Source organism: Neoarius graeffei, chromosome 27 (assembly GCF_027579695.1).
Source record: "Neoarius graeffei isolate fNeoGra1 chromosome 27, fNeoGra1.pri, whole genome shotgun sequence".
NCBI lineage: Eukaryota > Metazoa > Chordata > Actinopteri > Siluriformes > Ariidae > Neoarius > Neoarius graeffei.
The window spans coordinates 8,773,998-8,799,567 of NC_083595.1; the positions used below are offsets into that span (position 1 = coordinate 8,773,998).

Genomic DNA, 25,570 nt, shown 5'->3' on the forward strand with positions numbered 1-25,570 from the left:
TGTAAGTCATTTCATTATCTCTAGCCGCTTTATCCTGTTCTACAGGGTCGCAGGCAAGCTGGAGCCTATCCCAGCTGACTACGGGCGAAAGGCGGGGTACACCCTGGACAAGTCGCCAGGTCATCACAGGGCTGACACATAGACACAGGCAACCATTCACACTCACATTCACACCTACGCTCAATTTAGAGTCACCAGTTAACCTAACCTGCATGTCTTTGGACTGTGGGGGAAACCGGAGCACCCGGAGGAAACCCACGCGGACACGGGGAGAACATGCAAACTCCGCACAGAAAGGCCCTCGCCGGCCATGGGGCTCGAACCCAGGACCTTCTTGCTGTGAGGCGACAGCGCTAACCACTACACCACCGTGCCGCCCAAGTGTAAGTCGATTCTGTAAACGATCTGAGGAAAGTGGTAAATTTGTTGAGGGAAGGAAAAACAATTTCAGTGAGTTGGAGGTGTTTGTGTTTGGTGCGAAAAAATATTCTTTTGGAAAACCGTTTCTGTGGGAGAAAGGACAGCAGCTTTTTGTAGTTTTTCCTTCTACTAAAATGATACAGACAGAGTTTATAGGATGAAAAGAAGCGAAGCACGTTCTGACCAATGAGAATCGAGAATTCAACAGCGCTGTGGTGTAATTAATATGAGCAAAGCACAGACTTCAGGATTAATGCACCGTCAGTAATACAACCCCGATTCCAAAAAAGTTGGGACGAAGTCCAAATTGTAAATAAAAACGGAATGCAATGATGTGGAAGTTTCAAAATTCCATATTTTATTCAGAATAGAACATAGATGACATATCAAATGTTTAAACTGAGAAAATGTATCATTTAAAGAGAAAAATTAGGTGAATTTAAATTTCATGACAACAACACATCTCAAAAAAGTTGGGACAAGGCCATGTTTCCCACTGTGAGACATCCCCTTTTCTCTTTACAACAGTCTGTAAACGTCTGGGGACTGAGGAGACAAGTTGCTCAAGTTTAGGGATAGGAATGTTAACCCATTCTTGTCTAATGTAGGATTCTAGTTGCTCAACTGTCTTAGGTCTTTTTTGTCGTATCTTCCGTTTTATGATGCGCCAAATGTTTTCTATGGGTGAAAGATCTGGACTGCAGGCTGGCCAGTTCAGTACCCGGACCCTTCTTCTACGCAGCCATGATGCTGTAATTGATGCAGTATGTGGTTTGGCATTGTCATGTTGGAAAATGCAAGGTCTTCCCTGAAAGAGACGTCGTCTGGATGGGAGCATATGTTGCTCTAGAACCTGGATATACCTTTCAGCATTGATGGTGTCTTTCCAGATGTGTAAGCTGCCCATGCCACATGCACTAATGCAACCCCATACCATCAGAGATGCAGGCTTCTGAACTGAGCGCCGATAACAACTTGGGTCGTCCTTCTCCTCTTTAGTCCGAATGACACGGCGTCCCTGATTTCCATAAAGAACTTCAAATTTTGATTCGTCTGACCACAGAACAGTTTTCCACTTTGCCACAGTCCATTTTAAATGAGCCTTGGCCCAGAGAAGACATCTGCGCTTCTGGATCATGTTTAGATACGGCTTTGAAGAGTTTTAGCTGGCAACGGCGGATGGCACGGTGAATTGTGTTCACAGATAATGTTCTCTGGAAATATTCCTGAGCCCATTTTGTGATTTCCAATACAGAAGCATGCCTGTATGTGATGCAGTGCCGTCTAAGGGCCCGAAGATCACGAGCACCCAGTATGGTTTTCCGGCCTTGACCCTTACGCACAGAGATTCTTCCAGATTCTCTGAATCTTTTGATGATATTATGCACTGTAGATGATGATATGTTCAAACTCTTTGCAAGTTTACACTGTCGAACTCCTTTCTGATATTGCTCCACTATTTGTCGGTGCAGAATTAGGGGGATTGGTGATCCTCTTCCCATCTTTACTTCTGAGAGCCGCTGCCACTCCAAGATGCTCTTTTTATACCCAGTCATGTTGATGACCTATTGCCAGTTGACCTAATGAGTTGCAGTTTGGTCCTCCAGCTGTTCCTTTTTTGTACCTTTGAACTTTTCCAGCCTCTTATTGCCCCTGTCCCAACTTTTTTGGAATCGGGGTTGTAATAAATAAGTAACTAACACATTCCTTTTGAAATGGGGAGGCTTCATTTCACACACATCAGATGGACTCTGTACGTGTGTGAGATTGTGAAATCACCTCTGATTATCTGAGCGTGTGTGTGTGTGTGTCCTCTGAGAGCATAGTAAACCCCTCTCTCCCACTTCACAGTTGAGATTATGGTTAATTAAGCCTGATTGCTCATGAAGCCGGGAGTTGTGGCTCAAACGTCCGCGTTCACCCGTCACAAACCTGACATTTCTGTTTAATTGGCATACAAGTGATTTTTTAAATCCTTCATTTTCTTTTATTTACTTATTAGATGAAAAGCAGCTCAGGGCACCTTGAGAAACGAGCGCTCGCACCCTTGGCCTTTTCTTTGCTGATACAACGCACGGTGTTCTTTGTAGTTACACTGGAACATTGGAAATGAAATCATTTCCGTTCAGCATCTCATTACATTCGCTCACTGATTTTGAAAAGACTACGTTTATTTTATTGACACCGTCTTCCTTTTTTTTTCTTCTCACTTGTATGTTTGTGTATAATCGTGTATATCATATTGTGGCTGTTTTATTTAAGTTGAAGCTGTTTGTCCTTTACAGAGTGAATACATCGCACCGTGTGACTGCAGACGCGAGTTTATCTGTGGATTTAACGGCTCAGCAGGTACGCGTGTGCGCGCGCGCTGGTTCTCAAGCCTGATATTCAATGTATTGTATATTATTACCAAACCATCTTTTTTTTAGTGAAACTTATAAATGTAGTGTGTGTGTGTGTGTGTGTGTGTGTGTGTTCTAGGCACTGCTATTGTGACAGAGCAGCATGCTGCCATGTGGACAGATGGGCGCTACTTCCTGCAGGCCAGCCAACAGATGGACAACAACTGGACTCTGATGAAGATGGGTATGACGGATAAAAAGCATTTTGGTTCCTTTTTTTTTTTTTTCCTTTTCATAAAGACGAAGGATGTCCTTCGTTAATTCCGTCCACGCCTGATCTAGCTTTTAAATACGGCTCAAACGAAGCACCTTTCGAGAACAAATACCCGTCGGCCATCTTCCAAACCAATGGCTGTCGCAATATTTTGAAGTTTGCTTGTGAAATCTGATCCCTTTTGAATGAATGAACCCTTTGTCACTGTTACCAGTGAAATCGACCATCAACCTGTCCTTACAGAGGGGGAACAGGACAGGAAAACGGGTAAAAGAAAAAGAAACACAGTAGTAACATGAGAAAAAAAGAACCCCCCCCCACTATGCTCCTGCATACCTGCCAACCTGTACGCATCTTGCGTAGCCGCTACGAATTTTTACCTCGTTGTACGACTGTACGTTTTCACATTAAAAAGTACGCATATCGTCCGAACTCGCATTTCAGTCAAGTTCTCGCTGAAGTTGATACCGCTGATCTGTGAGAAAACTCAAAGCCAGAATGGAACGCTTTGCCCAATCCCTCCGCCCCTCTTCCACAGCGTGTGGCTCTGCCCTCTTCAGCCCCTCCCCTTCCTCCTTCGCGTCTCTGACTTGAGTGCAGCGGTGCAGCCAGGTGGCTAGAGCGAGTCGGGGATTGAAACGTCGGTTACAGACGTCGTTTTTATATTTGTAACAGAAACGGTTGTGTTTCACGTGTACTCAAGAGCTTCCTAGCCGTTATTTTGTGCATTTACAACACCAACAGTACAGGCTAGTTCTTCATTTAACTTGGAAGCCATCACTCGAGGTCGCATATTCGATGCGGTAACCAACGAAACCTGATTACAATTCCTCTCGCACTCTCATTGAATCACTATGATAAGTACCACTTTATTGATGTGCTCAACAAAACGTAGCGTGTTGTATATCTTAAGGGCAGTCGGTAACTTCTGTCAATGGTAGCCTAGAATGTTTGCAGATTTTTTTTTTTTTCGTTCTGTTTCCGTTTGAGAGTACGTCGTGCGCGTTCTGGCTGCCGCTTCTCACCGGAGCTCTTATTTTATTTCTTTTTCTATTTTTTTTCTTTCCTGTGTGTTTGTGTAGTTTGATGTTTGTTTGAGTGTTTTGTCCGCCGGTGGTGGTGTAGCTCCGGACCCAGTTTTGGGTGTCGGTTCCCTCCAGGCCTTGGATCGCCGTGGGCGATGCCTGCACTCCCAGCTGTGGACTGCAGTGAGCTCGTTGCTCAATTTACATCATGGTTGTCCGGCGCTCTGCGCTTTAACGCTTGGCATGATGTTCCGAGCGATGTTGCTGGGTGGCGTCGCGGCGGCTGTGCAGGCGGTTTGGGACACACCAGCGCTCTGCGTGGCGGAGCTTCTCTGCTCGTTTTGTGGCTCCATGGCGTGGTGTTCGAGCGATGTTGCTGGCGGCGTCACGGCGGCGGTGCTGGAGATGTGGGACTTGTTTTCATGCGCCTTTTGGTGGGACTGTGGCTGCTACACCACGGGAATTGCATCCTGACCCCTACTTGGTGGACTTTTTACTTTTTATTATATTTTTATTTATTTATTTATTTTTTCTTTCCTTGTCTATAATTGTAAAGCGTCCTTGGGTTTTTTGAAAGGCGCTATATAAATTTAACTTATTATTATTATTATTATGATGTGACGTCGAAAATTGGTCATCCCGCTTGTGAAAAAACCTGCGTGGTACTGCAGTATCAAATGCTTTTTTATACAGTATTACTGCAGTAAATGCAATATTTCGAATGCAATAGTTTGCACATGAAAAAGGCATACTACAAAATACTGCAGTGTACTGTCTCATCTCATCTCATTATCTCTAGCCGCTTTATCCTTCTACAGGGTTGCAGGCAAGCTGGAGCCTATCCCAGCTGACTACGGGCGAAAGGCGGGGTACACCCTGGACAAGTCGCCAGGTCATCACAGGGCTGACACATAGACACAGACAACCATTCACACTCACATTCACACCTACGGTCAATTTAGAGTCACCAGTTAACCTAACCTGCATGTCTTTGGACTGTGGGGGAAACCGGAGCACCCGGAGGAAACCCACGCGGACACGGGGAGAACATGCAAACTCCACACAGAAAGGCCCTCGCCAGCCCCGGGGCTCGAACCCAGGACCTTCTTGCTGTGAGGCGACAGCGCTAACCACTACACCACCGTGCCGCCCGCAGTGTACTGTATAATGCAATATTTTTACTGTATAATGCAATATACTTCCAACATGTTAAAAAATGCAAAAGTCTAAACCTATTGCATGGGAAATTTGTGCATACCATGTTTTGTGTTGAAAGTGCCTTTTTTACATACTGTATTAATTTAATGTGTTATTTATTTTGAAAGCGTGGCTCTGGTTTAATTTCATTTCATTTGCACATGTATTTAATGTTTGTTGTGCTTTTCAAAACGGAAGGACGTTCCCAAGAGCCATCAATAACAGTTTCCCAAAGTCTATCAATAGGAATGTTTTACAAAACTGGACTATGTTCCCAAGGTCAATCAATAAAACTGGATTGAAAGTGTGTTTTTGGTCTGCTGGTTGTGGTCTGTAGGGGCGCATGCGTGCCGGGTTGGGGTGAGGTTGACGCGAGGGGGGGGGGTACTCATGAAATTGTAAAATTGTACTCATAAAATTTTTTCAAGGTTGGCAGGTATGCTCCTGTAAGGAGTACAGTGTGGGAGCATTTAAAAACCTCCGCACAAGCACACAATAACACAAGTACACTTTAAAACATGGGACTTGGGGGGGGGGGGGAGGGGGCAGGAGGGGAGGAGGTAGAGGTAACCCAGCGTAAGCAAGCAGCCGTCCGCTCCTGCAGCCATGCAAGCGGCACTGGTCACGCACCCGCTTGTCACACTGGGGGTGAAAAACGGCGACCGCGGAAAATTGGGGAAGGAATGCGAAGAATGCGAGAGTGTATCCCAGCAGTGACCTTCTGGGGGAAATGTTGTCCCAGCAACGGCCTTGATCAAGGCCGTTTAAATCCTGTGGTACGAGCACGTGACAAGGCTGACACGGTTTGTTTCTGTTTAATCTAAGACGACTGAGCACGACCTCTTCTTTTTTTTTTTTCCTCTACTCCAGGACTGAAGGAGACGCCGTCGCAGGAGGACTGGCTCATCAGCGTCCTGCCAGAAAACTCCAAAGTGGGAGTCGACCCCTGGATCATCGCTGCTGGTTAGAGTTACTCAAAGTTAAGAGGGCTCAATAAGAGCTGTGGATTTTGGAGAGGAATATGAGCAGAGTTTAAATATTGTTGTGTGTGTGTTTCAGATCAGTGGAAAAGCATGTCAAAAGCTCTGAACAGCGCCGGACACAGTTTGGTCACCGTTCAAGAAAATCTCATCGATGCAATTTGGGAGGACCGACCCGCTCGACCCAGCACTCAGCTCAGCGTTCTGGGGCTCAAATATACCGGTTAACACACACACTGGATTAAACTGCTTGGTACGTTTTAAATACAATATGGATGATTTAATAAATGACTTGTCTGTCTGTGTGATCAGGTCTGAGCTGGCAGGACAAGATCGTGCAGCTGAGGGGGAAGATGGCTGAGAGGAAGATCTCCTGGTTCGTGGTGACGGCCCTAGATGAGCTCGCATGTGTGTATCAGTACACCTCAGTGTGTGTGTGTGTGTAGTCGCAAGATCACGACACAGCTCTCAGGCTCCTCGCACTTCTTCTCTTATTAAACAAAATTAAGTAGCTCTTGTGGCTGATTTGGCACGTTGACTGTAATTACACTGCCATTGTTTTGATTTGAATTTTTAATTTCCAGTGGGTTTAATTAACGTGGGTGGGTGTGAGTGAGTGAGTGATTTGAATGAGCAAGCGTCGGTCATTCCTCAGCTAAGTCACAGTAATATACAGATAAGTGCAAAAGTTTACACCCCCCTCGACACCCATATTATCCTGAAACGAAGCAACAAAAAAAAAAAAAACAGGTCCCTTATGGGTACGTGTGGCTACGGCTTATAAATAAAATAGTTTTCTGATCCCATGTCCATACAGTAAAGATAGCATATGTGTCTGTTTCAGAAACTGGGTGCTGTAGGGGTACCCCACTAAATATACAGTCAATAAACTATACGGTTTTGAATGGTGATGTTGGTTTTAATTTGAAACAAAATGATGAAAGAAATAATACAGATAAAACTAAATCTTTGATGTGAATACTCTATTCAAAATTTGGCAAAAATTCTGCAAACTTGTGGAAAAATGGCGGCTTGATCTGGGACATGATTAAACGGTCGACTACATCGCGTTCCCTTAAAAAGGTTGTAGTCCACTGAAAAGTCTACAGTTATCACTAATTGTATTTTAAGTTGTAACTTTATACACCTAAGGATTGGTGCGCTCACAGAATAATCATAACCGTAATACAACCCCGATTCCAAAAAAGTTGGGACAAAGTACAAATTGTAAATAAAAACGGAATGCAATGATGTGTAAGTTTCAAAATTCCATATTTTATTCAGAATAGAACATAGATGACATATCAAATGTTTAAACTGAGAAAATGCATCATTTAAAGAGAGAAATTAGGTGATTTTAAATTTCATGACAACAACACATCTCAAAAAAGTTGGGACAAGGCCATGTTTCCCACTGTGAGACATCCCCTTTTCTCTTTACAACAGTCTGTAAACGTCTGGGGACTGAGGAGACAAGTTGCTCGAGTTTAGGGATAGGAATGTTAACCCATTCTTGTCTAATGTAGGATTCTAGTTGCTCAACTGTCTTAGGTCTTTTTTGTCGTATCTTCCGTTTTATGATGCGCCAAATGTTTTCTATGGGTGAAAGATCTGGACTGCAGGCTGGCCAGTTCAGTACCCGGACCCTTCTTCTACGCAGTCATGATGCTGTAATTGATGCAGTATGTGGTTTGGCATTGTCATGTTGGAAAATGCAAGGTCTTCCCTGAAAGAGACGTCATCTGGATGGGAGCATATGTTGCTCTAGAACCTGGATATACCTTTCAGCATTGATGGTGTCTTTCCAGATGTGTAAGCTGCCCATGCCACACGCACTAATGCAACCCCATACCGTCAGAGATGCAGGCTTCTGAACTGAGCGCCAATAACAACTTGGGTCGTCCTTCTCCTCTTTAGTCTGAATGACACGGCGTCCCTGATTTCCATAAAGAACTTCAAATTTTGATTCGTCTGACCACAGAACAGTTTTCCACTTTGCCACAGTCCATTTTAAATGAGCCTTGGCCCAGAGAAGACGTCTGCGCTTCTGGATCATGTTTAGATATGGCTTCTTCTTTGAACTATAGAGCTTTAGCTGGCAACGGCGGATGGCACGGTGAATTGTGTTCACAGATAATGTTCTCTGGAAATATTCCTGAGCCCATTTTGTGATTTCCAATACAGAAGCATGCCTGTATGTGATGCAGTGCCGTCTAAGGGCCCGAAGATCACGAGCACCCAGTATGGTTTTCCGGCCTTGACCCTTACGCACAGAGACTCTTCCAGATTCTCTGAATCTTTTGATGATATTATGCACTGTAGATGATGATATCTTCAAACTCTTTGCAATTTTACACTGTCGAACTCCTTTCTGATATTGCTCCACTATTTGTCGGCGCAGAATTAGGGGGATTGGTGATCCTCTTCCCATCTTTACTTCTGAGAGCCGCTGCCACTCCAAGAAGCTCTTTTTATACCCAGTCATGTTAATGACCTATTGCCAATTGACCTAATGAGTTGCAATTTGGTCCTCCAGCTGTTCCTTTTTTGTACCTTTAACTTTTCCAGCCTCTTATTGCCCCTGTCCCAACTTTTTTGAGATGTGTTGCTGTCACGAAATTTCAAATGAGCCAATATTTGCCATGAAATTTCAAAATGTCTCACTTTCGACATTTGATATGTTGTCTATGTTCTATTGTGAATACAATATCAGTTTTTGAGATTTGTAAATTATTGCATTCCGTTTTTATTTACAATTTGTACTTTGTCCCAACTTTTTTGGAATCGGGGCTGTAAAACATCACGCAAAATATTTCATCACCGTCGTAACTCCGTTTTCCGCATACCCAAAACCAATACGATCGTGTGTTTATCACTGAAAAGGTGACGTTATCACTGAAAAGGGACGTTATCACTGAAAAGGTGAGTTTTGACAGTTTTATTTTGTTTTAGTCTTGCAGTATAAGGCAATAGACTGTTTGTTTGTTTCTTTTCCATCGTACTTTCATATTTCGTAGTGTTTGCATATTTTTGGCCAATATTTTGCAACCATGGTCAATTTAGATCAAACTTTTGATAGAATCTACGGCTAGTCGTTTTGCCCCTCCCCCGCCTCGCGCTCTGTCCGTTGCTTGCGCGCCGCAGCAGAGACCCGCGCGACCTTCAGCCGGTACAGTCGCTGTTCTTTTACTAGCGCCGTTATTCTCATCTTTCCCGTGTGTTCTTGATTTTTCCATTGTGTCCTATTTCGCCATATCAAATACCCAAAATGTATCATATTATTCATATTTAAGTGAATAATCAATTCAGTCATCATAACTTGGCATTTTTAACCCAAGCAATCAAAAAGAGGAAATTTATTCAATATTTTCACTCATCTGTGAAGGAGGGGCTTTAATTCTTCATGATGGAGTTGTTTTATATGTAAATCAATTTTACAAAAGCATTTGAATTGTAATCAAAATTTTCCTCAGTGGAGGCCAGATAAAGCAAGATACTATCTTTATTCTTATTAAACATGACAAAAGAAACAATGAGTGTTGGGTAAATGCAAAAAAGGGAAAAAAAAAGTAAAATTAGAAAATTGATTTTTTGACTATAATGTCCCAAATGAGAGACCGGTTTCTGAGACGGTCCCATATATATATATATATATATATATATATATATATATATATATATATATATATATATAATGAGAGATTCCACGCTTATGGGTACTGAAATGGGGACATGAACTTATTTTTAAAAATTCACCTAAAACCATTTCTTTTTTTTTACCATCAGGTCACAAAACATGTAATCTTTAATGAATGATATGTTAAAAGATTAATTTTCTGAGATGTAATAAAAACATATTTATATGCCAAAGTCAGAACGTAACAGAAGTGTTGTGGACATATAGATTCTCAATTTTAACAATGTAGAATTACTTTTTGAAACATAGGAAAGTGATGTTTTAGCAAATATAATTAATAAACATGTGTAGTAGAATAAACATACACATTCTTTCAATAAGATTAACATGGTATATAGCTAGATTGTAATTAATTTGTAACAGACGCGAGATGGACAATCGTAACAGAAGTAATGTAACAGACATCATTTTGGAACTCATAGGCTTGATTTTGGCATATAAATATGTTTTTATTACATCTCAGAAAATTAAAGTTATCTTTTAACATATCATTCATTAAAGATTACATGTTTTGTGACCTGATGGTAAAAAAAGAAATGGTTTTAGGTGAATAAGTTCATGTCCCCATTTCAGTACCCATAAGCATGGAATCACTCATATATATACACACACACACACACACAGTGGGGCAAAAAAGTATTTAGTCAGTCACCAATTGTGCAAGTTCTCCCACTTAAAAAGATGAGAGAGGCCTGTAATTTTCATCATAGGTATACCTCAACTATGAGAGACAAAATGAGAAGAAAAAAAAATCCCGAAAATCACATTGTCTGATTTTTAAAGAATTTATTTGCAAATTATGGTGGAAAACAAGTATTTGGTCAATAACAAAAGTTCATCTCAATACTTTGTTATATACCCTTTGTTGGCAATGACAGAGGTCAAACGTTTTCTGCAAGTCTTCACAAGGTTTTCACACACTGTTGCTGGTATTTTGGCCCATTCCTCCATGCAGATCTCCTCTAGAGCAGTGATGTTTTGGGGCTGTCGCTGGGCAACACGGACTTTCAACCCCCTCCAAAGATTTTCTATGGGGTTGAGATCTGGAGACTGGCTAGGCCACTCCAGGACCTTGAAATGCTTCTTACGAAGCCACTCCTTCGTTGCCCGGGCGGTATGTTTGGGATCATTGTCATGCTGAAAGACCCAGCCACGTTTCATCTTCAATGCCCTTGCTGATGGAAGGAGGTTTTCACTCAAAATCTCACGATACATGGCCCCATTCATTCTTTCCTTTACACGGATCAGTCGTCCTGGTCCCTTTGCAGAAAAACAGCCCCAAAGCATGATGTTTCCACCCCCATGCTTCACAGTAGGTATGGTGTGCTTTGGATGCAACTCAGCATTCTTTCTCCTCCAAACACGACAAGTTGAGTTTTTACCAAAAAGTTCTATTTTGGTTTCATCTGACCATATGACATTCTCCCAATCCTCTTCTGGATCATCCAAATGCTCTCTAGCAAACTTCAGACGGGCCTGGACGTGTACTGGCTTAAGCAGGGGGACACGTCTGGCGCTGCAGGATTTGAGTCCCTGGCGGCGTAGTGTGTTACTGATGGTAGCCTTTGTTACTTTGGTCCCAGCTCTCTGCAGGTCATTCACTAGGTCCCCCCGTGTGGTTCTGGGATTTTTGCTCACCGTTCTTGTGATCGTTTTGACCCCACGGGGTGAGATCTTGCATGGAGCCCCAGATCGAGGGAGATTATCAGTGGTCTTGTATGTCTTCCATTTTCTAATAATTGCTCCCACAGTTGATTTCTTCACACCAAGCTGCTTACCTATTGCAGATTCAGTCTTCCCAGCCTGGTGCAGGTCTACAATTTTGTTTCTGGTGTCCTTTGACAGCTCTTTGGTCTTGGCCATAGTGGAGTTTGGAGTGTGACTGTTTGAGGCTGTGGACAGGTGTCTTTTATACTGATAACGAGTTCAAACAGGTGCCATTAATACAGGTAACGAGTGGAGGACAGAGGAGCCTCTTAAAGAAGTTGTTACAGGTCTGTGAGAGCCAGAAATCTTGCTTGTTTGTAGGTGACCAAATACTTATTTTACCGAGGAATTTACCAATTAATTCATTAAAAATCCTACAATGTGATTTCCTGGATTCTTTCCCCCCATTCTGTCTCCCATAGTTGAAGTGTACCTATGATGAAAATTACAGGCCTCTCTCATCTTTTTAAGTGGGAGAACTTGCACAATTTGTGGCTGACTAAATACTTTTTTGCCCGTGTGTGTGTGTGTGTGTGTGTGTGTGTGTGTGTGTGTGTATGAGGCAGTAGCCACAAAAATGAAGCGTAATCCAAAATTTAAAAATCAGACGTAAAATATACCAAGTGTCTGTTTTTTTTTTTTTTTTAATTTTTTTTTTATTATTATTCTTTATACAGTTTTAGAAACTGAAACCTCTGAACCGAGGCTGACACACACACACACACACACACACACACACACACACACAGTCGCCATGACGCCAAACCCTTATTTCCTGGAAAAGGCCCGATGCTAGAGCTCAGCGGTTTCAATACTCTTTTTCAACAACTCGGAAGTGCGTCACATCTCCATCACACATGGGACCACTGGCCAAAGAAGGCGAGGAAAGGGGCAGGACCTGGAGTATAACCGAATTGTCTATCCTCGCTGGTCATTTTAATAGGAACACCTGTAGGCGTATGCACAGTGTGCTACTCATTCTTCCAACACAATGACACGGAGGCACAAAAATCAACAAGGCAGGTCCGAGGATATAGGATTTGGGGGGGGGGAAGGCAGACTGGTGTGATCAAGAAGAATTAGTGTGACTTCCAGGAAGCTGATTCTTTTCTCTGACGGCATGTCCGGAAATGTTCTCGTCATCTTCTTCAACCACAGCAGTTTCAGGCTAAATAGATTTACGCGTCATACTTCGTTGTGGAAGGGGCGGCACGGTGGTGTAGTGGTTAGCGCTGTCGCCTCACAGCAAGAAGGTCCGGGTTCGAGCCCTGTGGCCGACGAGGGCCTTTCTGTGTGGAGTTTGCATGTTCTCCCTGTGTCCGCGTGGGTTTCCTCCGGGTGCTCCGGTTTCCCCCACAGTCCAAAGACATGCAGGTTAGGTTAACTGGTGAATTTAAATTGACCGTAGGTGTGAATGTGAGTGCGAATGGGTGTCTGTGTCAGCCCTGCGATGACCTGGCGACTTGTCCAGGGTGTACCCCGCCTTTCGCCCATAGTCAGCTGGGATAGGCTCCAGCTTGCCTGTGACCCTGTAGAAGGATCAAGCGGCTAGAGATAATGAGATGAGACTTCGTTGTGGAACGTCCACGAAAAGTTAGTAATGAACAACCTTGTGTTCTTCACAGGGCTTTTTAACCTGCGTGGCTCAGATATCGAGTTCAATCCTGTGTTCTTTGCGTACGCCATCATCGGGATCAACAGCGTACGGTAATAAAACTGCATCACTGCTCACTCGGTGAAATATCACTCCTAAAACATGATGCCTTGATGCACAGATTCATCTTTAACGATTGATTAGACTCTAGTTCGAGAGAGATTTGGAAACGCTAACGAAGTTCCTGCTGTCAGGTTGTTCATAGACGTGAAGCGTGTCGAAGACCCAGTAGTGAGGCAGCACCTGGAGCTGGATACAGCCACGAAGCCTGAGCTGAGTGTGCAGTGTTTACCGTACGAGAGCGTGTATGCGGAGCTGCAGGCTGTGTGCTCGGCTCTCGGCCCGAAAGACAAGGTGTGGATCAGCGACAAGGCCAGCTGTGCTCTCACCCAGGTCATCCCTAAGGTCGGTTCTACACCAACAAACCTCAGGCAATCAAGATGCAGTGGTGTCCGACATTTTGGGGGCACTTCTAAACAGCCTGCTTTAATTCAGTAAAATAAAGGATGTGTTCCCTCCAGCTTCACATGCTGTCTCTGTCGTTCCAGATCCACAGATCTCCAATCCCGTACACCCCTCTGTGTCTGGCCAAAGCAGTGAAGAACCCCACAGAGATCCAGGGCATGAGGATGGCACATGTGAGTACAGGTTAAAGCACCGTGGTCACTGATAAAGAAATGCTGAGAGCGAGTTATATGACCTCGCTTTATTGTTTTATAATCTCGCAAGATGTCTGCTGACATGCTGTTGCGTGTTTGTGCGTCATAAAAACGTTTCAGATTAAAGATGCCGTGGCACTTTGCGACTTCTTTGCCTGGCTGGAGAAAGAGGTGTCCTTATAACTTTTACATAATAAATATTAGTCATTTCCTTACTTTTTTATTTATTTTTATTCTGGAGCATGTGCGCGCTGGTTTATGCCCTGTTGTTTTTCTCCAGATTCCGAAAGGGGCGGTGACCGAGATATCGGCTGCGGATAAGGCCGAAGAGCTGCGCAGGTGACTTGAACCTCCTCGCATCCTTCATAAAGCAAACTACCTTCCATTTTGTCACTTACATTTACATTTTGTTCTTGTAGATTTTGTAACCACAGATACTCAACTTTTTTTCCCTCTTTCCAGTCAACAGAAGGATTTTGTCGGTCTCAGTTTTCCCACCATCTCCAGCGTGGGGCCAAACGGCGCCATCATTCACTACCGGTGTGTGTTTGTGTGTGTTGCATGTCCTCATTTTAAACACGCGCACGTACATGTATGTTCTAAGCCTATCAGAAGCTAATATTTTAAATAATATTGGCTGTGGTATATCAGATATATATATTCCATTCAGCTAGCATGATATTGAGCGAATCAAAGACGAGTAGCTGAATGGAATATATCTGATAGACTACAAAATAAAGGCAGCCATTATCAGCCCTCTCAATATATTTATGAGAAAGGGGCAAGTAGTAGGCAGAGGTTAAGCCAGGGATCCCAGCAGTAATTGAAAAAAATAGAGGAATGTAAGAAACTATCAGCATGGGAAGGGGGCTGCAAGCCCTTTGTGGGGTGCAGGGGCAGCGCCCCTGCTGGGGGTACAGGGGGCAAAGCCCATTGAAGCTGTTGAGATTTTAACATTTAAAGATGCTATAGAACACATTTTTTACATAGATTTAACATAGAAAAGCAACAGAATTTAACAATAATGTATTTGATGCCATATTTTGTAATCTATGACATAAGTGGCAAAAAAAAAAAAAATTATTTATAAAAGTTAGACGAAAATGTAGCTTTGAAGAATATACTTGCCTAAATATTCCACTCATTTTGTTATAATATAAGAATAGTGTCCATAGTTCATCTCCTTTGTTTATTTTTTTCTCATCTCATTATCTCTAGCCGCTTTATCCTGTTCTACAGGGTCGCAGGCAAGCTGGAGCCTATCCCAGCTGACTACGGGCGAAAGGTGGGGTACACCCCGGACAAGTCGCCAGGTCATCACAGGGCTGACACATAGACACAGACAACCATTCACACTCACATTCACACCTACGGTCAATTTAGAGTCACCAGTTAACCTAACCTGCATGTCTTTGGACTGTGGGGGAAACCGGAGCACCCGGAGGAAACCCACGCGGACACGGGGAGAACATGCAAACTCCGCACAGAAAGGCCCTCGCCGGCCACGGGGCTCGAACCCGGACCTTCTTGCTGTGAGGCGACAGCGCTAACCACTACACCACCGTGATGATGATGATGATGATGCCCTTTATTGTCACTAGTCACATGTACCAGCGAAATTAGCCGTCAACCTGTCCGTACATAATATACAACATACAATTGACATAGGGTAGACAGGACAGGAAGACAGGGATGAAGATAAAAAGGAAACACAACATGAGGAGAGATAAGGAAAAAAGAACACCCCCCCCCCCCCCCCCCATCTATGCTCCTGTCAGGAGTACAGTGTGGGAACATTTAAAAAACCTTTGCACATAAGCACACAACAACACAAGTACACTTTAAACATGGGACTTGAGGGGGGGAATCAGGGGTAGGGGGTAAGGGGGGGGGGAGGGGAGGAGGTAATCCAGCGCAAGCAAGCAGCCGTCCGGTCCTGCAGCCATGAAGGCGCTGGTCACGCACCCGCTTGTCACACTGGGGATAAAAATGGCGACCACGGAAAGTTAGAGAAGGAATGCGAGAGTGTCTCCCTGCAGTGACCTTCAGGGGGAAATGTTGCCTCAGCAACGGCCTGAACCGAGGCCGGTGCTGTCTCAGGGAGCCGAATGTCGATAAGATATTTAAATTGTTTGAACGGAGTTAAAACACGTTTTCGAGCAAATGGGCGCAGCCATATTGTTTTCTTGTTCTAGCGCGTAGTCTCGCGGTATTTACATCAATTTAACTTCCAAGTGTTCCCGAATGTCAACGAGAACAAACAAAGCCAACAAAAATATCGCTAAACAAGCAAACCAAATCAGAACGTATTCTGCTGGTCATTTTACTTAAACATATTTTTAACGGATATACAAGAGAGTTAAAAAACCCCACTTTGGCTAGAAAAATAGAGGAATTCTGCTAAATAGCGGACGTCTGGGATCCATGTTAAACGTAAGCTGAGCGGAGGCTGCGTTAGCCGCCGCTGCGATGTATAAAAAAAGAGGGGGGTCCGGGGGTCCTCCCCCGGAAAATTTTGAAAATGTAGATGTTAAATGGTGAATTCTGAGTGATCCTGAATGCAAAATTTTATTTTTATGAAGTATAAATTATGAAGTAAAAACTTATGAATTTCAATTCTTTGAAAAACCACTGTGAGTAGCTGGCAATGGAGCATTTGTAGGCGGCAAAATCGCCAGTTGCCAGCAGTTATTGAGAGGACTGCATTATTATTATTATTATTATTATTATTATACATACAGGGCGGCATGGTGGTGTAGTGGTTAGCGCTGTTGCCTCACAGCAAGAAGGTCCGGGTTCGAGCTCCTTGGCCGGCGAGGGCCTTTCTGTGCGGAGTTTGCATGTTCTCCCCGTGTCCGCATGGGTTTCCTCCGGGTGCTCCGGTTTCCCCCACAGTCCAAAGACATGCAGGTTAGGTTAACTGGTGACTCTAAATTGAGCGTAGGTGTGAATGTGAGTGTGAATGGTTGTCTGTGTCTATGTGTCAGCCCTGTGATGACCTGGCGACTTGTCCAGGGTGTACCCCGCCTTTCGCCCATAGTCAGCTGGGATAGGCTCCAGCTTGCCTGCGACCCTGTAGAACAGGATAAAGTGGCTAGAGATAATGAGGTGAGATTATACATACATGGTCGATTGAACAGTTATAGATTTTGCAAAAAGTTAAGAATGGGGGGAACTTGCTAATACTGAGTGCTGATTCTGATCGAATGTAATTCAATGTTCTGTCAATACAAAGTCAAAGTTCTAACAATAAGTCCGAAAAGCCTGAACAACAACCCAACTCGTATACTAGCTATGTCCAGGTTTACAGTTCAAGTTTGAAGTGACTTTTGGTCGGAGTTAATTGTTATATTGCAGTTGTTCAAAACAAAAGGGCTTTGCTGAGTGACGTCCACGAGTGAAGTCCACTTGTTAAAGTCTCCGTCACTTTTCCTCACCTCCAAGTAGAACTTTTGACAAAATTTCCGCTATTGCTCTCTCTTCCAGTTTTTCGGTGTCCATTGGTCTGTTTTTCTCTTGTAAATATGCGTGAAGAATATCCAGTGAAGTTTTGGTAGCCTTTCGGGTGTTCAGCGCATCTTTAGTTTCAGTTTATTTATTTAGTGCTTAAATCTAGCACTGGATTAGCCTCATCATCATCTCGCTCTCTCCTGGTTGACAAAGAAATGATTGTGCGCGTGCGCAGCAGCAAAGTTTTGCCATTGGATCTTCGCATGATCTCCGAAGTGTGACGTCATGTTGTCTTGACAATGTACAATATTGCATGCTTTTTCTCCGTTGAGAAGAGTGGTGTAATACACGGAGGATAAGCGATATGATGATATTGCATGCCATCGATAAACCTGCTAGAAGGGAACAGAATACATGTTTTTGTTGCATGGAAAAAGTGGCCTGTATGTATAATAATTAATCTTAACAAGGATGGTTGTTGGTTGATCTTTATTTTTTCTTGTGCGTTAGGCCACTTCCTGAGACCAACAGGACTCTGTCTCTGAATGAAGTTTACCTGATCGACTCTGGAGCACAGTACAGGTACGCTCAAACGTCCTCGTGCATTTAGGGAGATTTCTTCTAGCCAGAATGAGACGTGCAAGCTCGGACATTAATGTAGCTTTTTTTGTCGACTGCACAGGGATGGAACAACAGATGTGACGCGTACCATGCACTTTGGGACTCCAACAGACTATGAGAAGGTGATCAGGATTTATTAGTATCTCATGATTGTATAAAATTTGTTTTATTGTCATTAAAGGGGAACTGAAGTCATTTTTAAACTTGCTTTATTTCTTAACATGTTATTCAATTACGTTTTCGGTTTTAGTAACCTTATATTGTGGGTGCTATTGGTCTTGCGTGATCAGTCTCATTAAATCAGTCTCATTAATAATACCATTAATTTTGGTGTTTAATAATAAATTACCAAACAGCTAACTTATGGTATATTCCAAATTATTATGATCACTACTGATGCAGCAATAATGTATTACTTACCGTATTATATAGACACTACAGGCAATAGCACTCATATACACTTGGGTGAAGGCAATTTGGAGTTCTTTGAGACTGTGTGACTTCAAGAATATAGTAGCAACAACGGACAAATAAGCACAGTTTAACAGAATAATTGAATTTATTATAACAATGATAAAAATGGGTAATAGCAGTTTAAAATACATTCAGTAAGTTCAACATCGATATATATATGAGCATAAATGGTGAGGTAATACTGTGTGTGTGCATGTGCGAGAGGGGGGAGAGAGAGAGAGAGGGAGGGGTGCGAGGCAGAGAGGGGAGGAGATGTTTTCTCCTTACTGCTAATGCCACTTTTCCACTACCAACGCGGCTGAGTTGGGCTGAGCCGTGCCGAGTCGAGCTGAGTGGGGCTGTTGGAGTTGCATTTCGACTACAACCACGCTGAACCGTGCTGGCTGGAAGTGGGTGGACACATTGGGTGGAGTTAGCGAAAGTGGGTGGACGTCACGTGATGTCGTTAGGCGGCGCAAACAGTGACATCAGTGATCTTTTAAGCGGTAGTGTCACGACCCGGATAGTAAACAATAAGCATGGAGTCGTTAGTGTTGCTGGTCTTGGTGCTGTGGCTTGTTGTCACCGACAACGCCAACAGATACTGGCAAGAGCGTATAGATGAGGCGAGGCGCATAACGCTTCAGAAATTCTTGTAATTCGTAATTCTTCTTCCGGGTTTACGGTGTTTACAGATCCCAGCGTGCTCGCGGGGTGTTTGTGGGCATGTGAGGACACTCCTCCTCACCAATCAGTGCACAGGGGAGTGTCTCCTCACGCCCCCAGCCCCACTCGGCTCGGTTTGGCTCGCTTCAGCCCCACTCCAAAACCGTGCGAGTTTTGGGTGCTAAGCAGGGCTGAAGCGAGCTGAGTCGTGCTGCTCTAAGGTAGTCGAAATGCGAGCCGTGTCGGGCTGAAGTGAGCTGAAGCGAGCTGAAAAAGGGTAGTGGAAAAGGGCCATAAGCGAGCGACTGAGCTCCTTAGGATGTGTCCCGTGCGCGACTGCGCAGTATGAGAAGAGAGGAGACAAAGAGAGTTTGAATGTGCGTGGTAACTAACTCAGAGATTTGAATGTTATCTCAGGTGGGGGGGGGGAAGGTGAGGATCACCTCATGGTCTTGAGACAAAGGAATTCATGGTAATAGCTAACCCACTAGCTTATAACATTACTAAATCCACTGAAATCTTGATGAGGTCAAAATATGTGTAATAATGAAATTAAAGGTGTTAGAAAAGATAGCAGGCGGCACGGTGGTGTAGTGGTTAGTGCTGTCGCCTCACAGCAAGAAGCTCCAGGTTCGAGCCCCGTGGCCGGCGAGGGCCTTTCTGTGTGGAGTTTGCATGTTCTCCCCGTGTCCGCGTGGGTTTCCTCCGGGTGCTCCGGTTTCCCCCACAGTCCAAAGACATGCAGGTTAGGTTAACTGGTGACTCTAAATTGACCGTAGGTGTGAATGTGAGTGTGAATGGTTGTCTGTGTCTATGTGTCAGCCCTGTGATGACCTGGCGACTTGTCCAGGGTGTACCCTGCCTTTCGCCCGTAGTCAGCTGGGATAGGCTCCAGCTTGCCTGCGACTCTGTAGAAGGATAAAGCAGCTAGAGATGATGAGATGAGAAAAGATAGCAAAAGCATGCAACAGCCTATCTATTAACCAACTGAGAGAACAATATAGAATACAAGATCAGTGTGCACAATTAAACAGTTTGAGTTTAAATTCACACTACTTCATAAAGCTAATTCCTAAGACTAATTTGCCCAAATGCCAGTCTTACTTCCAGATATCCCGAAGTTTCGCGGGGTTCACAGAAGGTCGTGGGTCGCTTCCATGAAAGCGCAGAGGTTTCCTTGGTCCGAACTTCGCCGTTCGTGAGGAAAAGTCTCTGATCAAACAATGTGCACAGCGATTAAGTCAGAAGGAATCCGGTCGCTTCTAACTTTTAATTAACTGCTTGGGCGGCAGTCATAACGTTACTTATAATAAACAAATAAAACCGGTTGTAACTCAGTTTAGAGATACAGCGCAACTTAAGTATTCTTCTACCGTGGCCAGTGGCAAACGAAAGCACGCTGATTCTTCTTTATTCTTGCAAGGCAGATGTCTTGATCTTGGGTGTTGTGATGAGAGAGTGTCTCTTTGTCTGTACGACGCGGAGTCCACAGCGCCAAAGAGGCGGAACGGAAGTTGACTGAGTCACTTATGGCTTCATGGAGGACGTGATGTAGGTGATCCCGCCCAGCCGTGACGTAGCTCATCGCGGAAGTTAGTTAATGGGATTTGTAGTTCTAGACTGGACTGTGGCGGTACCTACAATATCGTGGCTTGTATTGGCAACTAATTAAATATTATACTTATCGGCCTATTCGGTTTTTAGCCGTGTTGAATTTAGTTCGTTTGGTCCACGGCAGGCGTCGCTTATCCGCGCGATCTTCACGAGACTTGTGCGAGACTTCGAAACGTGACGCGTCAACAAGGTGTCAGTGCCGCCATTTTGAAAACTATTTTCCAAACGAAATATTGCACAAAAACGAGTTTAAATGACGATTACTGCCTACTTTTTTCAAACTTTCCTGATTGCTATCAAAACAAACAAAACTTCCGGCTTGATTACATCAGCATTCGAAACAGGGCGTGCGCGTCTTTTGACAACCCCTCGTGTCCAAAATCGCTCCCTACTCACTATATAGGGCACTATATAGTGAGGACGCCATTTTGTAGCGCTGTCCGAAACCTTAGTGAGGACTATTTACACCCTATATAGTGCACTCAAAGTATCCCACAATGCATCACGAAAAGTAGTGTACAACCGATAGTCACTAACCAAAGCAATATATCCCATCATACATTGCGGTCACGCTGAAAGAAATCAAATTAAAAAGTCTCAAATCTGATTTAGTAAAAGGCAGCGGCAAAGAAGAAAGGATTCAGCCTTGATTTAAAAAAAAAAAAAAGAAGAACTGAAAGCTGCAGGTACTTTGTATTGATTGATGTGGGAAATGCGCTCAGTATAATATGGCTTTATCACAAAAACACACGCATGTATTTGATCTGGCACGTTTTAATCGTGCGACAGTAATGATGTAAATACCAGCGCGACGGACTTGTGTCCGAAAGGGTTTTCATTTTACCAATGCGCTCACTGTATAGTCCTTTTAGGCTACGTTCACACTGCAGGCTGAAGTGACTCAAATCCGATCTTTTCGCCCATATGTGACCTGTATCTGATCTTTTATTGACAATATGAACGACACAGATCCGATTTTTTCAAATCCGACCCAGGCCGTTTGGATATGTGGTCCTAATTCCGATCCCTATCCGCTCTTTTCATATGCGACTTCAGTCTGAACCGCCAGGTCGCATTCATCCGACTTACATGTCATCAACAAGCCACAAACGTCACTATTCTGCGCTGAAGTAGGCGGCGGGTCTCTCAAAAAAAGTTACAACAACATGGCGCATAATCACGGGCGCAGATAGAGGGTGGGACTCGTCCCACCCAGATTTAAATTCACCTCGCTCGGTCCCTCCCACTTATAGGGAGGAAAAAACGTCTATGCTGTCTTTCTTTGTATAAGGCAAACCTCACGGAAAAATCAAAAGACTAATTACCATTCGGTTTATTGAGGTGCACAGCAGTGTATACATAGTTGCAACAACTCACATAAAACAAAGACTGATATTCGGTTGGTTGAGCTGCGCAGACTGCACAGGTTGCAAGCTCGAGCTTGATTGCTATGGTTACTAACAACAAGTTTGACAGGCATATCAGGGTTGGGGTTGGTTTGCTGGCAGCTTTGTCCCCCCCCAATTTTTTGTCCCTCCCAGTTCAAAAAACGTATCTGCGCCCCTGCGCATGACATCAATGCGAGGGACGCTTCGGGCTGTGAAGGTTCTGAATCTTCTCAATGGAAGGACGCAGAGGTTAGGGAGCTGATTTCCATTTGGGGGGATGCAGCTATTCAAGCTAGATTGGATGGGTCATACCGCAACCGGGCGGTTTTACTTCCGTAAACACTGGCCATGCTCACTGCGTGTGACGTCGTCGTATCCTGCAATGCGCATGCGGAACACTTTTAGGTCGCTTTTCGTTCATACTGAGGATCACATACAAGTCGCATATATTTGTTAATGTGAACGACCTCACAAAAAAATCGGATTTCACAAAAAAATCGGAATTGAGCATTAAGCCAGATGGTTCATTCACACCTACGGTCAATTTAGAGTCGCCAGTTAACCTAACCTGCATGTCTTTGGACTGTGGGGGAAACTGGAGCACCCGGAGGAAACCCACGCGGACACGGGGAGAACATGCAAACTCCGCACAGAAAGGCCCTCGCTGGCCACGGGGCTTGAACCCAGGACCTTCTTGCTGTGAGGCGACAGCGCTAACCACTACACCACTGTGCCGCCCAAATAAGAAATCAATAATAATAATAACGTTATTAAAAATCAAAGAGAAAAAGCCAAGCTAAAGAGATGTGTTTTTAGCTGTTTTTTGAAAGAGGACAGTGTTGAGCATTGGCGCAACGCTAGTGGCAGGGCATTCCACAGCTTAGGGCCATTTACACTGAAAGCCCTGTCACCCATGGAGCAGAGCCAAGAGTAAGGGACTGCTAATAGGTGGACATCTGTGGAGCGAAGATTTAGAGGTAACTGATATGGAGTTAGGAGATTTGATAAACAGGGAGGGGCCAGGTTATGTAGGGATTTGTAGACAAGTAAGATAATTTTGTACTGGATGCGGTATTTAACTGGGAGCCAGTGCAGGTCGTATAGAATAGGAGTGATATGATCCCAGGGCCTGGTGTGAGTGAGTACCCTAGCAGCTGAGTTTTGAACATATTGCAGCCTATTTAGTTGCTTGGCTGGGATGCTATCGAGCAGGGCATTGCAGTAGTCCAGTCTTGAGGTGACAAAAGCATGTATAAGCGTTTCAGCTGCAGATGAAATTAAAGAGGGACGGAGTTTGGAGAGACTTTTCAGGTGAAAAAAAGCTGTTTTAGTAATACTTTTAATCTCGTCTCATTATCTCTAGCCGCTTTATCCTGTTCTACAGGGTCGCAGGCAAGCTGGAGCCTATCCCAGCTGACTACGGGCGAAAGGCGGGGTACACCCTGGACAAGTCGCCAGGTCATCACAGGGCTGACACATAGACACAGACAACCATTCACACTCACATTCACACCTACGCTCAATTTAGAGTCACCAGTTAACCTAACCTGCATGTCTTTGGACTGTGGGGGAAACCGGAGCACCCGGAGGAAACCCACGTGGACACGGGGAGAACATGCAAACTCCGCACAGAAAGGCCCTCGCCGGCCACGGGGCTCGAACCCGGACCTTCTTGCTGTGAGGCGACAGCGCTAACCACTACACCACCGTACCGCCCAATACTTTTAATGTGTGAGTCAAAAGAGAGAGTAGAGTCCAGAATAACACCCAGATTTCTTACTTCAACAGTAGTGAAGGTGAAATAACCAGGAATAGATAGCTGTGAGTGCTCCAGTTTTTTTCAAGATAGAAGGGGTGGAAATAAGGATGGCTTCTGTTTTGTCTTGATTTAATTTAAGTAAGTTCTGCACCATCCAGTTGTTAACTGCATTTAGGCAGTTGACAAGATTGGACGGAGGGAGTGGGTAAGAGGGTTTGGTTTGAATGTAAATTTGGGTGTCCTCTGCATAACAGTGAAAGTTAAGCCTATAATGCTGTATTATGTGGCCAAGAGGAAGGATGTATATTACAAATAATAAGGGTCCCAGGACAGAGCCCTGAGGGACACCATGAAGGAGGGGTGATTTAGGGGATCTAAAGTCTCCAATTGACACAAACTGTTCTCTCATGGTAAGATAAGATTTGAACCAGTGATGCCAAGGATCTTTATGTTGATAACTTTTTTTCCCTCTTTTGAATTACTACGTAGTAAATTTAGTTTACTTCAGACTCACTTTTTTCGTTTCCTGCAAATTCGAAATTATATTAGAGCCAATACAGCTACCTTTCCTAATGCCCCTGGCACCACTCAGATGGGGTCTTTGTTCTTACCTGACCATATATATATATAATATATATTATTTGTCTTGTCAGTCAGAAGTATCCATGAACCTTTTGAGAACTGCTTGGGAGGAAGACTTGAGTGTTAATCTGACAGAGGAACAGTGGGTAGAGGCTCAGAGAGGAGTGCATTCAGCATCCATATGTACCAGACATGGCCTCCTACAATTCAAGGCATTGCATCGCCTGCATCTCTCAAAAGTCAGGCTGGCTAAGATGTATCCTAACATTGACCCCTTGTGTGACCGTTGTGGGGCGTTTACTGCCTCACTGGGTCACATGTTCTGGTTGTGCCCAAAATGATCAGATTATTGGAATTCTGTATTTAAAACTTTGTCGGATGTGTCTGGTCTCAATGTTGAACCCGACCCAGTGTTGGGAGCATTTGGAGCACTGAGTGAAGACAGTCCTCTAAAAGGATGTGCAGCCACTATGGCGAGGTTCATACTTCCTACGTACGCTGCATTGATGAATGATATTAGGCAGCACCTTCAACTAGAAAAACTTACAATGCCTTGCAAAAGTATTCATACCCCTTGAACTTTTTCACATTTTTCCACCTTACAACCACAAACTTTAAAAGTTTTTTATTGAGATTTTATGTGATGGACCAACACAGAGTAGCACATTGTGAAGTGAAACGAAAATGATAAATGGTCTTCAAAATTTTAAACAAATAAAAATCTGAAAAATGTGATGTGCATTAGTATTCAGCCCCCCTGCATCAATACTTTGTAGAGCCACCTTTTGCTGCAATTACAGCTGCAAGTCTTTTGTGGTATGTCTCTACCAGCTTTGCACATCTAGACAGTGAAATTTTTGCCCATTCTTCTTTGCAAAATAGCTCAAGCTCAGCCAGATCGGATGGAGAGCGTCTGTGAACAGCAATTTTCAAGTCTTGCCACAGATGCTCAATGGGATTTAGGTCTGGACTTTGACTGGGCCATTCTAACACATGAATATTCTTTGATCTAAACCATTCCATTGTAGCTCTGGCTGTATGTTTAGGGTCATTGTCTTGCTGGAAGGTGAGTCTCCTTCCCA

At 43.9% G+C, this 25,570-nt stretch overlaps 1 protein-coding gene across 2 annotated transcripts in view; it reads left to right on the top strand.

Annotated features, from left to right (window-relative positions):
- xpnpep1 (X-prolyl aminopeptidase (aminopeptidase P) 1, soluble) overlaps positions 1 to 25,570 on the top strand; it is a 38,732-nt gene that overhangs the window by 6,269 nt on the left and 6,893 nt on the right. For both annotated transcript variants that reach the window (XM_060911921.1, XM_060911920.1), the window contains exons 3-15: positions 2,706 to 2,769; positions 2,902 to 3,006; positions 6,129 to 6,221; positions 6,318 to 6,461; positions 6,551 to 6,646; positions 13,268 to 13,349; positions 13,491 to 13,701; positions 13,845 to 13,934; positions 14,076 to 14,126; positions 14,236 to 14,294; positions 14,418 to 14,495; positions 17,916 to 17,987; positions 18,088 to 18,148. In XM_060911921.1, the coding sequence (XP_060767904.1) occupies positions 2,706 to 2,769; positions 2,902 to 3,006; positions 6,129 to 6,221; positions 6,318 to 6,461; positions 6,551 to 6,646; positions 13,268 to 13,349; positions 13,491 to 13,701; positions 13,845 to 13,934; positions 14,076 to 14,126; positions 14,236 to 14,294; positions 14,418 to 14,495; positions 17,916 to 17,987; positions 18,088 to 18,148 (1,206 nt within the window). The remainder of the gene's footprint in view (positions 1 to 2,705; positions 2,770 to 2,901; positions 3,007 to 6,128; positions 6,222 to 6,317; positions 6,462 to 6,550; positions 6,647 to 13,267; positions 13,350 to 13,490; positions 13,702 to 13,844; positions 13,935 to 14,075; positions 14,127 to 14,235; positions 14,295 to 14,417; positions 14,496 to 17,915; positions 17,988 to 18,087; positions 18,149 to 25,570) is intronic.